The 15,708-nt window shown below is 42.3% G+C and overlaps 1 protein-coding gene across 2 annotated transcripts in view; it reads right to left on the bottom strand.

Moving 5' to 3' along the window:
* The window catches only part of Kdm1a (lysine demethylase 1A), a 54,932-nt gene that overhangs the window by 2,292 nt on the left and 36,932 nt on the right, over positions 1-15,708 (bottom strand). For both annotated transcript variants that reach the window (XM_021160225.3, XM_021160226.3), the window contains 8 exons: positions 8,292-8,434; positions 7,601-7,691; positions 6,434-6,568; positions 5,757-5,830; positions 4,888-4,999; positions 2,474-2,606; positions 1,518-1,705; positions 1,110-1,224 (listed from right to left, as the gene is read on the bottom strand). In XM_021160225.3, coding sequence (XP_021015884.1) covers positions 1,110-1,224; positions 1,518-1,705; positions 2,474-2,606; positions 4,888-4,999; positions 5,757-5,830; positions 6,434-6,568; positions 7,601-7,691; positions 8,292-8,434 — 991 coding nt within the window. The remainder of the gene's footprint in view (positions 1-1,109; positions 1,225-1,517; positions 1,706-2,473; positions 2,607-4,887; positions 5,000-5,756; positions 5,831-6,433; positions 6,569-7,600; positions 7,692-8,291; positions 8,435-15,708) is intronic.

The raw sequence follows: 15,708 nt of genomic DNA, 5'->3' as shown, positions 1-15,708 counted from the left end.
AACTGACTGGTGGGCTTTCACCACCCCCTAGAATTTTTAGTCCTGGCCACTTAAGGTGGCTCCATGGCAATGGCAAGCAACATCCCTTTTACCTAGTTCATACCTATTACTACCCACAGTCATCCATTTGGTGAGTATTAACAGAATTGCATGACAACCCCAGGGCTACCTAGTTCCTGTGGTTGTGAAAGATACAAACTATACTACAGTTAACAGGCAAATAACCATATGGGCACAGAATCGTGACACAAGACATAGTAAAGAGAACAGAATAAGAGATTTAATTCAGATTCTAGGCAACAGGAATGTATGCCCTCAATTATATACATTTGATCAAGCTGTAAAGGCAAAGCTAGCCAGACAGTGAAAAGAGAAGGAATACACACAGAAGCTCTCAACAACAAAGCAACCAGGATTTGAAAACAGTTCCAAGTTCTTAGAGCCGGCAGGGAGGATAGATGGGGAACAAAGGAAGGGCTTCAGTAAATCCTTGGTAGGAAACCCTTCTTCCCCATTAGCAATCAACAAACAGGGACACTAGTAACTATTAGCAGCTGTTACAGGAGGTGACAATGGCCTGGACAAGGACATGGGTGGTGGTGGGTAAGGAATGCTAAGGGGGTGTGGGAGATATTCCATGATACTGGCAGTGACAGGACCAGATGGCCTGGATATAACCAGGGAAAAGCATGGTGCCCTCAGTGTATGAATGCCTCTTCACCAGGGATTGAATGACAGGTCAAAAACGTGTCTGTGCTGCTGAGCAGTGGCCTACAACTGCTGCATAGGAAACACCTGTTCTTCACTCTCTTGGAAGAGGGAATTAAATATACTTATTTAGCTCTAGTTAACCAACTGATTGTAAAATAAACAGGATGGGAGATAGGAACATAAACACATTTTAAGGAAGTGATCTGAGGCTTATGGGCAAATAGGATCAGGATGTTTCTTCATTTTTACATGCATTTTTTTACATGCAACACTTTGAAGGGCTTTTTAAGGATTTGCTTATTAAGTTAATAAAAAAAGTCATATCTACATTAGAAAACTTCAATATTCCTAATTCTGTCTCTATAAGAGTATGAAAAAATAAAATAGCAAACAGTTACCTTTATATAGGTTCCAGAAGAGGAAGAGCTCACCCCTGCTAGCAGTTGTACTGCCAACGTGCCCAAACAAATTGACACTCGGATCCCAGAACACACGGTCAAAGCATAACACCACCTAGCAGAGGAAGGGAGCACATCAGCTGGCCTCGGAGTGCTGCTCTCTAAGCATCACTGTCCCCTTCCAGAGTCAGACTTCTTACGACTTACTAACCACTCCTAAGAGAATCCCAAGTAGGTTTGGGATTATAAAGTGTGTGCTTGAATATTATACAACCAGGCACTGCCAGGCCTCAGGCCTGGATCAGACAGCTGAGGGAACAGGCAAACATGGCTACATGCAGAGCCCATTCTTCACTGATGCTACCGGACACCAAATACTAAGCGACAGGAGAGAGGAAAGCACAGCACCTTGTTAAGGTTGCCAAATCCCATCCTCTGGACTGCAGATGTTTTCCACTCAGGAAGAGGTGGCACAAACTGAACAGCTGGTGGCTGCTGCTTCAACACTCCCAAAGGAAGTGTGCAGAGAACTGCATCACACTTATAAATAAAGGTTTGACTTGTGGAACGTGTGTTCACAGCAATCACTTCACATCCTAGAGAAAGTGGGAAAACTTTAATGGTAACAAGGATAGCTCCAATGAGGAAACTGAATATGGCAGCCAACAGGTTCAACATGCTATTTCCTTCACTTTCCAGACAAGAAAACAGAAGAGGCGAACCTAAGGTTGCCAGGCTTTAAACCCTCACTCACACTTGATAAATCCTACACGAGTTATCACTGGAGTAAAGTGGTGACCTGCTCACTAAGGATGACAACTCGAAGACTGATACATAGCCTCAAACTGTGAGATACACTATAATGCTAATTGATCTCTAAGTTGACTTAAAAATGTACTAATATGTACTTAAAAAAAATAACACAGATTAACAAAAATAAAATCAGAATAAACTCTAAGACTGAGCACCAACAAGCAGGTGGCTGATGAGCCCTAAGGTGGTTTTTATGAACACGTGTATGTATGTATATATGTATCTATGCACATGTAGTTGTATAACTGTTCATGAATATTTGCATACAAAAGATACGCATATATCTTTTTTGATCAATTCCCTGTAAACATAATTATGATTTTTTTTGAGAACATGGCACATCATAAGTATGATAACTAACCTACACTCACTTCCTGTGGACACAGAATGAAGACGGTATTATGTTTTCTGTCACTTTGCCATCTGATTGCAAAAGGTGTCTACAAAATGTACACATGAATCATGCAAACGAGTTACCAAAAATAAAGATAAAAATTAGCCCTGTTTCATTCAGGAAAGGTGCTCTACCTTCCTATAGAGCAGGCACGTACCTGAGGCTGTGTAGCGAACCTGTCGCACTGCTGTGTTCAGTTTAATGTCCAAGCCTTCAGCTAAAGCCACAGGCACACATGAGTAGCCATTCCTTACTGTCAGGTGGCTTCCAGTAAACTCAAAGTCATCATCCTATCAAGGTAAAAGAAAGGCCTGTTGTTACACTTTTAAAATATAATTTATGCTATGCCATTTGCATTGGGTTCTATAGGATAGTGTTAAAGACCACAAGCTTGTACAAATCAATTTTTAAAATCTTTATATTTTGTGTGTATGGATGTTTTCCTGCATAGAAGCCATAAGAGGGTATTGGATACTCTGGGACCAGAATGAACAACTGTCATGTTGGTGCTGGCATTCAAACCCAGATCCTCTGCCAGAGCAGCCAACCCACTTGACTGCCTGCCCTCTCCCTTATGTCCCACCTCTCCTGCCCCAAACAGTATTTTAAGACCACAAACAGTTACTCAGTATTCAAAAGTTAAACTACCCAGGGGTGGGTGGGAGGAACCACTGGCTGATCTTGCTCCTAATCTCCAGTAAGAAGTTTCTTTTGTCCCTAGATAGTTATTAGCACAGTCCTATATGACCAGGTATAGTCCATCCATCCATATGTGATGGGATAGAGACAGATGATCAGGAAGTACAAAGCATATACACACACACACACACATATATATACACATATATACATATACACATATATATATTTTATTCATATGAATAAAATCCTTACAGCATTATAGATGTTCAAGGCATCAGATCCACTGCCATAATTACATTTTTACTTAAGAGCAAAATCCACTTTTAGTTCTTAAATTGACAGACTAAAGTTGAGGAAGATTTCCAAAACTAGTTGGTCAAGTGAGGCGAAGGCAGCCCAGAGGCTTAAGTTCTTGGACATCTGAAGTTATCAAGCCAGGGTCTGACCTGGAAGCTAAGAGTATACCAATGGTCTAGAAACTGGGGGGGGGGGGGGGGGGGAGGAATTATGATTTTTAGTAATTAGATGTTAAAACTGATCTAGCAGCAAAGATAAGCTCAGGTGTGAGGATGACAATTTTTCAGAATGTAAAAAGTACAGACAGAACTAGAAGGGTAACAATGATAGAGCATGCGCCCTAGGGTCATGTAGAGTCAGTAACAAAAAGGACAAGCCAAAGACTAGAAGAAAATAGTGTAAAATATGTATCTGACAAATGAGCTCTTCTGACTTAAAAGACAACCAGATTTTCACTGAAAGAAGACAGAGCAGCTGATAAACATGAAGGTACTATCCTGACAGTCACTGGAATGGTGGCATCTCTGGAGATGTGAAACACATGGATCGTCGCTGACTTAAAAGGGGAAAGTCACCTAGTATGCAGTTCGGAAGTTTGTTACATGGTTAAAAACAGGGCTAGGGGTGTAAGCACAGTGCAGTGGCAGAGCAATTACCTGATAGGCACAGGCCCTGAACCCGATCCCCAGTACCACCAAAGCCAGAAACTACTTTCCCTAAGATCTTAGCAATTCCATTCCTACTTTCTTTGGAGGGTGGGGGAGCAGTCAGAGACAGGATCTCACGGTGTGTCTCACTGGCTGTCCTGGAACTCATTATGTCTACCAGGCTGGCTATGGATTCAGACATCCACCTCTGCCTAAATTGCAAGTGCTAGGATTAAAGGCATGACCAACCATGCTCAGCTCCACTCTTACATTTTTATCTGATAAAAATAATATTCAGAGCAACTTCACTAATATTACCACAATACACACATACATCACCAGCAATAAATTAACAACCTATGTTTATCTCTACGGTAGAGCTGTAATAAAGAGATAAACAACATCATGGTAAGTGAAGTCATTCATAAAGACAACTTACAAGAAAACAAGACAAAGGCCGGGCGTGGTGGCGCACGCCTTTAATCCCAGCACTCGGGAGGCAGAGGCAGGCAGATTTCTGAGTTCAAGGCCAGCCTGGTCTACAAAGTGAGTTCCAGGACAGCCAGGGCTACACAGAGAAACCCTGTCTCAAAAAACAAACAAACAAACAAACAAAAAGAAAGAAAGAAAGAAAAGCAGTATCGGGCAGAGCGATTAATTGCAAAGGGCAGAAGACAACTCAGGATAATGTAAATGTTCTGTAACTAAAAGTTTTTAAAGAGGCAATCTAGGCTATACTGACCTTGAATTCACTAATTTTTTTCTGTCCTAGCCTCCAAAGCACTGGGATGACAGGAGTGCACCATGACAACAGGGTGAAATGCTCTATATCCTAGTTGTGGTGGTAGCTCATTGTGAAACAAGCTTGGCAAATCATCAAGCTGATTGCTTATGCAGATTTTTTGTAAGCAAATGCCATCTCCTCCTGAAGCTGTCTACAAGACAGACATATAGACAGACAGACAGAATAATGAAGGAGTCCTACCTGATCCCAATGTTTAAGAGAGAGGGTAGAGAGAGGTGTGGCGTTGGCAAATTCAAGATTTGCAAAATGCCAGTCAAGTATTTGTCTGTCTCTTGATGAGAGGTATACATCACTGAAAAAAAAAAAAATTAGGGAGTACAGGGTTAACAAAAATACAAAAGACATCACTACTAGTCTCAATGAGCTCCATGGATGGTGTAAGCCAATCTGGACTTTAAGCTGGGGGGGGGGGGGGGGGACTCTGCCTTATATCTAAAGCACAGAACAGGCTCTCACCTCTGTTATTAAACTACTCTGTCCCTAATTTCTAGAGAGCAATGTCAAACTTGGTTTAGCAAATTACAGTGGGGTCACCTTTGTGTGAAAAAATTTCCTCATACTAAGTCTTCATACATCACAAAAGTGTAAGCTTCGTCTCAAATCCACAGGCTAATTTACTCCAAGGACAGACAGCATCTCTGTCTGCAAGAAAACAGGGCGGATGCATGTGGAGTATTTTATTAGCATGCAGTCACTGCCTGACCCCAGTGGAAATAACAAGAACAGTTCTGTCTCCTGCTCCAAATCTTTCCAGTATAAAGCAACAGTACTTTTAAATCACACTCAAAGACAATTCCCACCTATGAGAGGTCATCTCAATACCAGGACTCGTGGAGAAGGGCTAACTGTAGATACTGAGAATGTCGTCACACTAACATGTAAGAGGAGGAGACTACAAACCTGAGAAACAGCCCATGTCCACACACACTTCCCATTCATCACATAATTCAATACGCTCAAGAAAAAAAGCATCACTGTTTTATTATCTTCCAAACTGATCTCAAGGAAAGCGAAGCTAAAATTCTTAATGTCTGAGTTTCTCTCCTTACCTTGGGGGATTGGCTTCCAATTCTTGAAGTTTTTCTTCTAGCTTTCCTTGTGTTTCAGCTAATTCATCATATTCCTGACATTATATAAAAAAATAAATGAGTGTGGCTTAATCTTAAATAGATATCTACCTAATTCATATGTAGCACACTTCCTGCTCAGACCATGCTTATAAAGTGTGATTTAATTTAAGGCGGGGTTCTTTATCTGGAAACAAGTTATGAGTCTGGGGTGAGACAGGGCAGGAGGAGAAATGGTAAAAGCACTAGCAGTGTGTTCCAAGCCAGGATGTAGAGCAAAGCAGCTACTATGCTCTCAGCACCTCTCGGGGCCTTGGGACAGGACTCCTTAGACATAGTTCATTTAAGCTTCACAAGGACCCTCCAATCTGTGTGTGGCTAATACCATGCCTGCCACAGATAAGGTGACTACGGAGGCCAAGGTGTTAGGGACACCAGGTGGGTTACTTAAACCACAGTCTGACTTCAAACTTCACATGCATTACCAATCTCAACCGTCAGGATAAGAACCCTGCAGGAAACATTCTCACACAATACTGACTCTCCATGGCTCCTAAGGCACCAAAACCCCTTCTCCTAGTACAGACAGTTACCATTGGCTGTGGCTCGGCTCAGGCTCCCTACCTCTCCCTGACTGTTCAGGGCAGGACGGCACTGACCTTGCAGAGGGCAGTCAGATCTCTGTGCTTGCTTTTCACCAGGAACTCGGCTGTAATATCTCTGGGCGGTTTCACTTCTGAAGCTTCTTTATATTGCTGATGGAGCTCTTTAATTTTCTCCTTCAAATTTACCATCTAAGATGGAAAAGTAAAAAATTTTCATACTCGATAGCAAAGCAATTCATTCCCAAATAACATACCCTTCACAGTGAGTCTTCCTGTACACTGTTATGAAAGAGCCTGGGAAATTCTGAATACCAGTTCTATGTCCTGCCATTTGGGAAAAAAACAGAGTTTAACAGAGGTTTCTGAAACATTATCAGGTAACTAAGATGGATTTTTGTCTTCCAAAACAATAAAGAGGGAAATGAATATTCCATTTTTAAAAATATGTGAAACAACCTACCATCAATTTAAACTTATTTTGGGAAAGCAGCTAGCTGTCACTGCTTTGCTTTGAGACAAGGTCTCACTATGTAGCCCAGATCTTAACCTCACAGCTCCTCTTGCTTCAGCCTCTTGGGTGTTGGAATCTCACAGGCTCACCACCATGCCCAGCTTTGATCCTTATATTAAACTTACATGTAAAAGTCAGATCACTACAAAAAGAACCTTAAGCGATCATTCCTAATGTTAGTTTCTCAGTTATCAACAAGGTATTGAAACCTGGCCCGCAGATGTCTACCAACTGGCAATTCTCCAGCTACTCCTCAATCCTTGCCACAGTCCATACAGAGCTGCGCTGGAGTTCCTGTGTGACAGGAAGCCTGACAATGTGAGGCCCTGTCCCCAGCTAAGGAACCATTTCTCCATAAACTGATATTTTTTGCAGTTGGTAAAATAAAAAGGAAAATACAACTATATTTGAAACACCTAGAACCTGAAACTTGGTGGTGACAGAGTCCTCAGTTAGGAAATGGAGGTGGGAATGTTGGCATCTGAGAGAATTATGGCAATGAATGGGCTGACTAGGTTGTTGTCTTCAATGAGTAGCTGGCCTCAGCTCATCTTGCTCTAGCCCCAGACCTCAGCACAGGTGCTGTACCAATCAACTGCAGTTGGTAAGGATAAGGAGACCCAGCCGGGCTGCTCCAAAAAGGCCTTTAGCATTTTAAGTTAAAGGAATCCCCGTTTTAGTTTTTTAGAACACTGAATGCAAAGCTCTACCTTATTAAGAAGCTCTTTCAACTCCTCCTGAGTTTTCACTATCTTCTTCCAATGTTCAATCTGCTCATCTTTGACATGCTTTTCTTGCAGCCTGTAAGAGACAACACATATATATGGCCCAGCTGCAGAACCGGCTCTATAGCACAAAATTGGAACCTAGCCAAAAATCCAAGGGCCAAAGCCCAACAAATGTCAAATATTCAGACAAGGAAATTAGCTTGTTCTATTTGTTACCTAGCCTACAAGATAAATAATATGCATTAAAATGGTACCTTTTAGAACAGGTACATTTTAGAAAGTGGCCTTGGGGATTCTATAATTTTTTAAAATGTGTTACTTTGAAATTCATCTTTTTTAAAAAAAAATTTATTTAGTTTTATTTTGAGTGTTTGCCTGTCTTGTCTATGCACTGCATGCGTGTAGTTACTTCAGAGGGAGGGGCAAGGGAGTGTCAGCTCTTCTGTTACTATACAGACAGCCGTTATGAGTGGCTGTAGGAGCGCTGGGAACTGAACCCAGGCCCTCTGGATGAGCAGCCCGTGCTCCTCTTTAACCACTGAGTCATCTCTCCAGCCCTGATTTTAGAACTTAAAATCTCACATGAAAATATGTAAAAATTAGCTCAAATAAGACATAAATAACAATCTGTAAATGGAATTCACTATGCAATAAACAGTTTCAAAGTACTTACTGAATGACAACCTCCAATGCCTGGCCAAGGGATACAGGTTTATTATTGAGGACGTTGAAGTCTAACTGGTGACTAAGGTAAGAGGTGGCTTCTAGCAACCGGTTAAATTCTTGTTCTACCATTTCATCTTTCTCTTTTGGAACCTGCAAATATGAATATAGCAGAGTTGGTCCTTATAAGACTATAAGCAGTCATCCATGAACACACAAAAATGTTCTACAGTTTAGAGGCCAAAATATGCATTTCAAAGGAAAACCTTTGAGGACAATGATTTGACTTTTTCTATGAAGTGGTAAGTCCATTTAAATGAGATATGAAATGTTTCAGGCCTGAAATATTTCCTTCTCTCCCACTTTTCCCTCAGAGCTGGGACTCTGGAGCTAGAAGACCTGCATTGGCACTAGCTGAAGTTACACAAAGCACAAGGTACACTGAGCTACGCTGCACTGACATGCAAAGGACACACTAGAAAAGTCCCAGAGAACAAAAACTGTGATCACACACCTCAAGGCCTTAAAGAATAAGAACAAAATGGGAAAAGAAGCAGCTCAAGTTACCTGCTCAAGGATGAAAGAATTTCAAAGGACAGGAGAAAATATGGAAGTAAATTCATGGTGCCGACAATAACCCATCATAACCATACTTTTACATAGTAATTAATAATGGAGTCTCAGCTTCAGAGTTCAATGCTAAAGGTCTTAGACTATGAATAGTTACCAGAAGGTCTGGTGCCTTGCTGTGGCAGAGGAAGGGAACATACAACCAAGCAGTCCTCTAGCTGACCTAGACCATTCTACAGGCTCTACAGACAGCAGCATTAATTAGTTCATTAGTACCATTCCTTGGATACATCTTAGTTTTGTCCCAATGTAAACTATCTGCAGCCCCACTGCTGGAGTCATTGGCAATAGTGAGAGACACCAAGGCCTAAGATAAGCATCTTTTGCCAGGGCTGGGCACTGTGTAAGAAATGAGATTTAAAATATAGACTTCACTGTGCAATCAATCTACAATAGGGAACAAGAAAACCAAGCAGTAAAATAGGCTCTAGCAGCTACCAAGCTACCAAGCCTGAAGTGTTTGGTAGGATGGGACAAAATCACCACAGTAAGAAGCTACCTCTCAATGGAAACCCTTCAATTTTACACTTGCAAGCACTCAACTATACCATCCCATGAGATGGGTCACTCCTATGGCAAAGACAGATGACCTATCAAAAAAGGGTGACTGTCTCTAAAAGAGAAGGGGAAGAGCGCCAAAGCAGCTCTGCTTTGGATCTGTGAACACAACAGATACAAGTGACAGTCATACTTAACACCTCAAGGAGAGAGGTGGCTTTCACAGAGAATTAGCTACTCCCCGCCTAAAGGAAATCTAAACTCCAATAATCTCGTTTGTGTAGAAAACGAGATAGAGAGCCAGGCTTCAGATGCTTGGTGCTGTTTATGCATTACCGTGGTCTCAGGAGCTGGTGGGTCAGAATAGCTGGTGCCCCATTTCCACAGTGAAAGAAGAGCTCTCAGTGATGGTCCTGCTTGCTCTGACTGCACCACTAGAGTTGTTCAGAGACCCTCTCATGAATTTCATTCACATTCTCATCAGTTACTTTCAAAGATGTGATGGCCATGTATTCAGTAACTTAAAGTGAAATCCTGCCGGGAACTTGCTATTTCTGGTGCAAGCAAGCCTGCAATAGTGCTATAAAAGATGGCTCGAGCACTCGGCACTGAGCTCTCCTCTCAGAAGGAGACAATCACGTCTCAGTATAAAAATCTCCATGACTCCCCAATGGTAACAGCAAGACTGCTTTCCTGGAGTGTTTCTATGCAGGTTTCTAAAATGCCTCACAAGAGGATGCTCTACCAAGAGGAGCTACTAAACCACATATGCCTCCTCTACCACGGGGCGGGGCGGGATGTGCCAAAACACAAGAGCGCAATGGGGCAGATTAAAGCTCTTCCAGTGCCAACTGGATGGCTTGCTTCAGACAAGCTTTAATCTTTGTGGTTAGGGTGACAGTCACATAAAAGAGTTCAACTGAGAAACACCCAGCATCCCCTTTCAGGAACTGGGCCTAGGGTGTGTGGTAGAGAAATATTTAAAGGGACACTGTCAAGGTTAGAGGGACCAAATTGACCTTTGTTTCTTCCCTCTATTTTCTGAGCAGCCTGCTTGATTCATTACACTTCCCCCTTTCCCATCCACACTCCCCACCAAAAAACAAAACAAAACAAAACTGATGTTTTACATGCGCTTTCAATGACAAAAACTAAACGCACCAGCCCAACATATAGGCGCAACTCTACAACAACAAACCAGTGTGAATGTGTGATGGAGAGGATCATTGAAAGGAAAAGATTTAAGTGTTAAGCTTTTAATGGGTTACTGTAAACAGTGAAGAAAATGATTTGAAAAATTATGAAAAAATACCTTGACAGTGTCCTTTTAATCAGTGCAGCAGAGGGAGAAATAAACTGTAAATAACAGCCCAACAGCCACGTCGAGTTTAGTTTTGTATGACAGCAGTAAAATCAAGGCTTTAAACACATAGCATGACAGAAGCATTCTGTTAGCTTAGAAGCTGCAACCACTGGAGAAATAAGGAACAGACTATACAGAGACCAAAATGGGAGAGTCAAGGCATAGAAATGGCCAGGGGTCGGGGCAATTTAACAAAGGCAGGCGGGGGTGGGAGTGAGAAAGCACTCGAACAAAAGGAAAACTCAATTAAAAAACAGAAAACACAGAACAGTAACACAAAAACAAACAAGACTCAAACCAAAGAAGTACTACCACATTTGATACCAGATGAAAGACTGCATGTCCAGTACCCACTTAGACCCAAGTCTCCGAGTTATGAGGTATGTGAGGCAGTCAGCAACCAGGCCCATCCATTCTCTGCCCAGGTGAGCAATTACAGCAATGCTGATTTTGCCAGTGTAACCAGGAGAAGTCGGGCTGTTCTACATTAACACTAACATTTCAGTTGTAAATGAAAGGAGTATTGGGAAATGTAAATAGCATAGGTGTCCGCTGGCAGACCAATAGTGATCAGGAGAAACTCAAATGTGTTTTGAATGCATTTAAATACTGAATCCACTGCCAAAAGGCCAGTTACAGACACTATGTTTTACATATCTGACAATTTAAAGATCTAGTAAATGACTAAGGACTTAAAAATGACCAGTGTTCTATATTTCATTCCCTTTGCTTAAAATCTTTGGACTCTATTACTTCTACAAATAATTATGGAGATGTTTCTCTAAAGGAAAACTCTAGACATGCAGGATGGATCATCGTGCATCCCCAACCCCAACGAACACTGAAGCTCAACACTCTCTCTAGCTGCCCATAGAGAACCGCAGAGAATGGTGAGGTACTGCCTTAGGGATCATTGTCATTTTAGTAGTTTAACAATAGGCACCAGGACAATAAGATTCTTAATTAAGTCAGTCAGAGTGCCACCACACAGCTGAGTTCAGATCCCAGCCTTCACATAAGAAGGTAACCCAGTGCAGGGGAAGCAGGGACACAAGGATCCCTAGAGCCTGCTGGCCAGCCAAAGAGCTCAACCAGTGAGCTCCAGGTTCTGTGAGAGACCCTGTCTCAGAAATAAGACAAAGAATGAAAGAGGGAGACACCAACCTTTTATGTACATTTACACTCCAAACACAATATACACCAGACATACATGTACACAGAAGTACACATACACAAAAAATGAATAGTAACAACAAACACCATCTATTTACATTTTTTTCCTAGCAAAAAGTGGCTAGATAAGGAGCTGTGTCCTTAAGCAAGCACCACCTGTGATATCTATAACCTCTCTCTTTTTTTGGTTTTTGGAGACAGGGTTTCTCTGTGTAACCCTGGCTATCCTGGAACTCACAAAGATCCACCTGTACCTGCCTCCTAAGTGCCGGGATTGAAGATGTGTACCTCCATATCCGGTGCTATCTGTAACTTTCAGTAACTGCTGGCCTTATTAAACATGGGAAAATAATTCTCTATGCACTAACAAAAGAACCATCAAATTGCTTCCCTCCCTCCTTTGTGATACTAAGGACTGAACCCCAGATGAATGGGTTCACTCAGTCTTTGTGAGTTCCAGAATGGCCAGGGCTACACAGGGAAACCCGGTCTCAAAAGAAAAACAAAAACCAAAAGACAAAGGAGAGAAGGCTATAGATATCACAGGCGGTGCTTGCTTAAGGGCACACACAGCTCTATACCTGGCCACCCTTGCTATAGGAAGAAAATGTAATAGGTGGTGTTTGTTGTTACTTCTTATTTCTTTTGATCTTCCTGCTTTAGCTCCTAAGTAGCTGGAATTACAGAACTGTGCTGGGTAAATTTTGACTAAGGTTGCACATAAAAGAACATAGAATCTCATTTTTTTTATAGCTCTGGCTGTCCTGGAACTCACTTTGTAGACCAGGCTGGCCTCGAACTCAGAAATCCGCCTGCCTCTGCCTCCTGAGTGCTGGGATTAAAGGCGTGCGCCACCACGCCCGGCTAGAATCTCATTTTTTAAACAGTAAGAAATCTTAATAGCTGAGTAATTTCTACTCTAGGTGGGCCTTGCTGGCTCCAAGGGAAACTATTTTGTTTTGTTTTGAAACAGGGTCTCTCTATTATGTAGCCTTGTCTGTCCTGGAACTTGCTATGTAGACCAAGCTGGCTTCAAACTCACAGAACTCCTTGTGCCTCTGTCTCCTGAGTGCTGGGATTAAAGGAATACTCCATGGAGCTAAGCCTTAGGGAACTATTTTTAAACTCTTTAAGAGGACACAGTCACACAGGCAATCACTCGCCCTACCCCACCTATCCTCCTGAAAATACAGGCAGGTGTAACAGAACAAAATGAGAATCTGAGCTAGAACCCCAGGAAACAAACTGATTCTTAAATGCTTGATCACAGTGGCTTTAGGGAAATCCATGAGAAATAGTTTTCCATTCTACAAAATGAAACTACTGACCTACTCAACTTCTCATCTTTCTTCAACAACAGCAAACAAGGTTCTCTGTACCTGTCCTCTAAATGAAAAACTAGCCTACAGGTCAACAGTTCTGCATTCTTACTGAGCCAGACCATCGGAGACAGAAAAACATATTAATGTGGTTTCTAACATATAGCTATGCAAAAGGCAAGAGGAACTCAAAGCTACAAAGAATTCTTTCTAAAACTAAAATGCCTGAAGAACCATCACTTGGCTATAGCACCAAACACAAATGGACTTAGGGAACACCACACCATAGGCAGGAAAGACGGCTCGGCAGTGAAGAGCACCGTTGCTTTTGCAGAGGACCCAGGTTCAATACCCAACACCCACGTGGTATTTCACAACCAACTGTAATTCCAGTACCTGGGGTTCCAAAACCCTCTTCTGTCTTCCATGGGCAGCAGGCACACATTATGCACAGAGATCATGTATGCAAAACACGCAAATACATAAAATAATTAACTCTAAAGGGAAAAAAGGAAAGAAAAACCATATCCCTTGTTCAAATTACTCAATGTTTCCCCACAGGCCTAGTCCTCAGATAGGGAGCTTAACCAGGACATAATAGACAAGTTTCTATAGTATGATCAGCAGAAGTGGTTCTTATACAAGCTGTTTATCATATCCCACACTGTAACAGGACAGATTGGTGACTATGCTTCGGGGGAACGTGCTAGTGGGTATATTGTTAAAACGTTTTTTAAAATGTGCTACACAAAAATAAAATCACCAATAACAACAACCCCTCCCCCCAAAAAACCCCACACAAACAAAAACAAAACAAAACAAGCCAGCACTGATAGAGCAATCGCCTAGAGAAGCATGAGGGGCTGGATCCCATTCCCGACCCAGCAAACACAAAACTAAAAGCTTATTTTATGAGCTTAGCTAAGCTGTGCTTAGTTAGTACAGAGGCCCGCTGGCTCAGCCCCTGGAGGGCTCAGGAGCCAGCAGTCACAGACGGAGTGTATAAGCGCTGAACACACTTCTCTGCCTAGATCTTTACTTGCTGCTGTTCCCCTCACACAGCCAGGCTCTTTCCTGCCTTGTCTAAGTCACTTCTCCTGGGCCAGCACCCCCACAGCAAGGCTACACTGTAGCTTGTCTTCTTACCTCACTAGGATGACCTCACCCCGTCCCACAGAGCTCTCTCCACCTACTCACCTTCCTCAGCCCCAGTGTGCAACCTCGGCTGAAGTCCTAAACTGCAACTCACAAATGTGTTCCCTCCCTCTGTGACCCTGTCCTGCCAGTCACTTCCACACACCCTCATGCCCTGACTCTTCTGTAGCAATGGCTCTAACCCTTGGCAAATCTGCCTCAGCTTGATCTTGCTGACAGACTTTGTGCATGTTCTTTCACTCCGGAACCCAGAACACTGGGGCGGGGAGCTAGGACCTGAGTCGCAACCAAGTTGGCTTGAGTAGACATGAATTAGCACCTGCAACCCTTGTGGTAACAGTTACTCTTAGACCCTCTTTCCCTGCAGGAGAAACAGGAAAGTTAAACAGACTGGGGAAATGGGAGTACTATAATACTCTTCCTACTTTGTAAATTTTTAAAAATTCCATAATAAAAACTGGAGGGTGCTACTTCCATATAAGGAACAGTAGATTGCAGCAGAGAACTTGTCTTCAACTTTATTTTTTTTACTGACTTTTGTCAGTAAATTATTAGTAACTTTTTATAAGTTATTAATAAGTTAGCATAAATTATATCCCTTCTCTCTCATTCCATTCCTATTTTGTTAGATGTCTCTCACAAATAAGCCCTGGAAAGAAATCTGCACATCTGGTAGACATAACCCAAGGCGTTTCCTTAACATCAGCCTCTTTCTGGTCTGAAGCCCATAAAGCCCACATCAGGAGTAAACACAGATGTCCCCTGAGATCATCATCCTGTAAAACTTAAGAGCAGGGAATCTTATCACCCTGGTAACAATAACTTAGCTATACATATACACTACATAGCAAACTTTCTTTCTCAAAATACAAAGTTAACCATATTTTTACATTCTCAGACAGTGTTTTCTCATCCTGACAGGGGAGCTGGTCAAATTTCTGCTAAACACAAACTTCTGAATTTTACTCATACCTCCAAAATCAGGATTGCCAGGGGCAGCCTAGGCATGTCTGACCAAGGCCTGTTCTCTCACATCTCAGACCAATCGCCATGTTGCTGCTAATCTCACACCAAGGACAAGAAGCTCCTAGGCCTCTCTCTGACCATAAGCACTAACTTACTCTACCTCTGGGTAAGTGTCCCTGGCTGTTTGCTAGCCCGCCCGTCAGAAGCCTCTATCTATACACACAAAGGGAAGTGACAGAGCACACAGAGCTAAAGCACATGATGGAGGGACAGCACAGAAATAGGAAGACTCAGGTTCAATTCCATAGGTCTATTGAAAAAAA

Source organism: Mus caroli, unplaced genomic scaffold (genome assembly GCF_978045245.1).
Source record: "Mus caroli unplaced genomic scaffold, Mus_caroli_1 scaffold_6, whole genome shotgun sequence".
In the NCBI taxonomy this organism is placed as follows: Eukaryota; Metazoa; Chordata; class Mammalia; order Rodentia; family Muridae; genus Mus; species Mus caroli.
The sequence above is the reverse complement of the archived record's forward strand: the minus strand, read 5'-3'. Positions and strand labels throughout refer to the sequence as shown.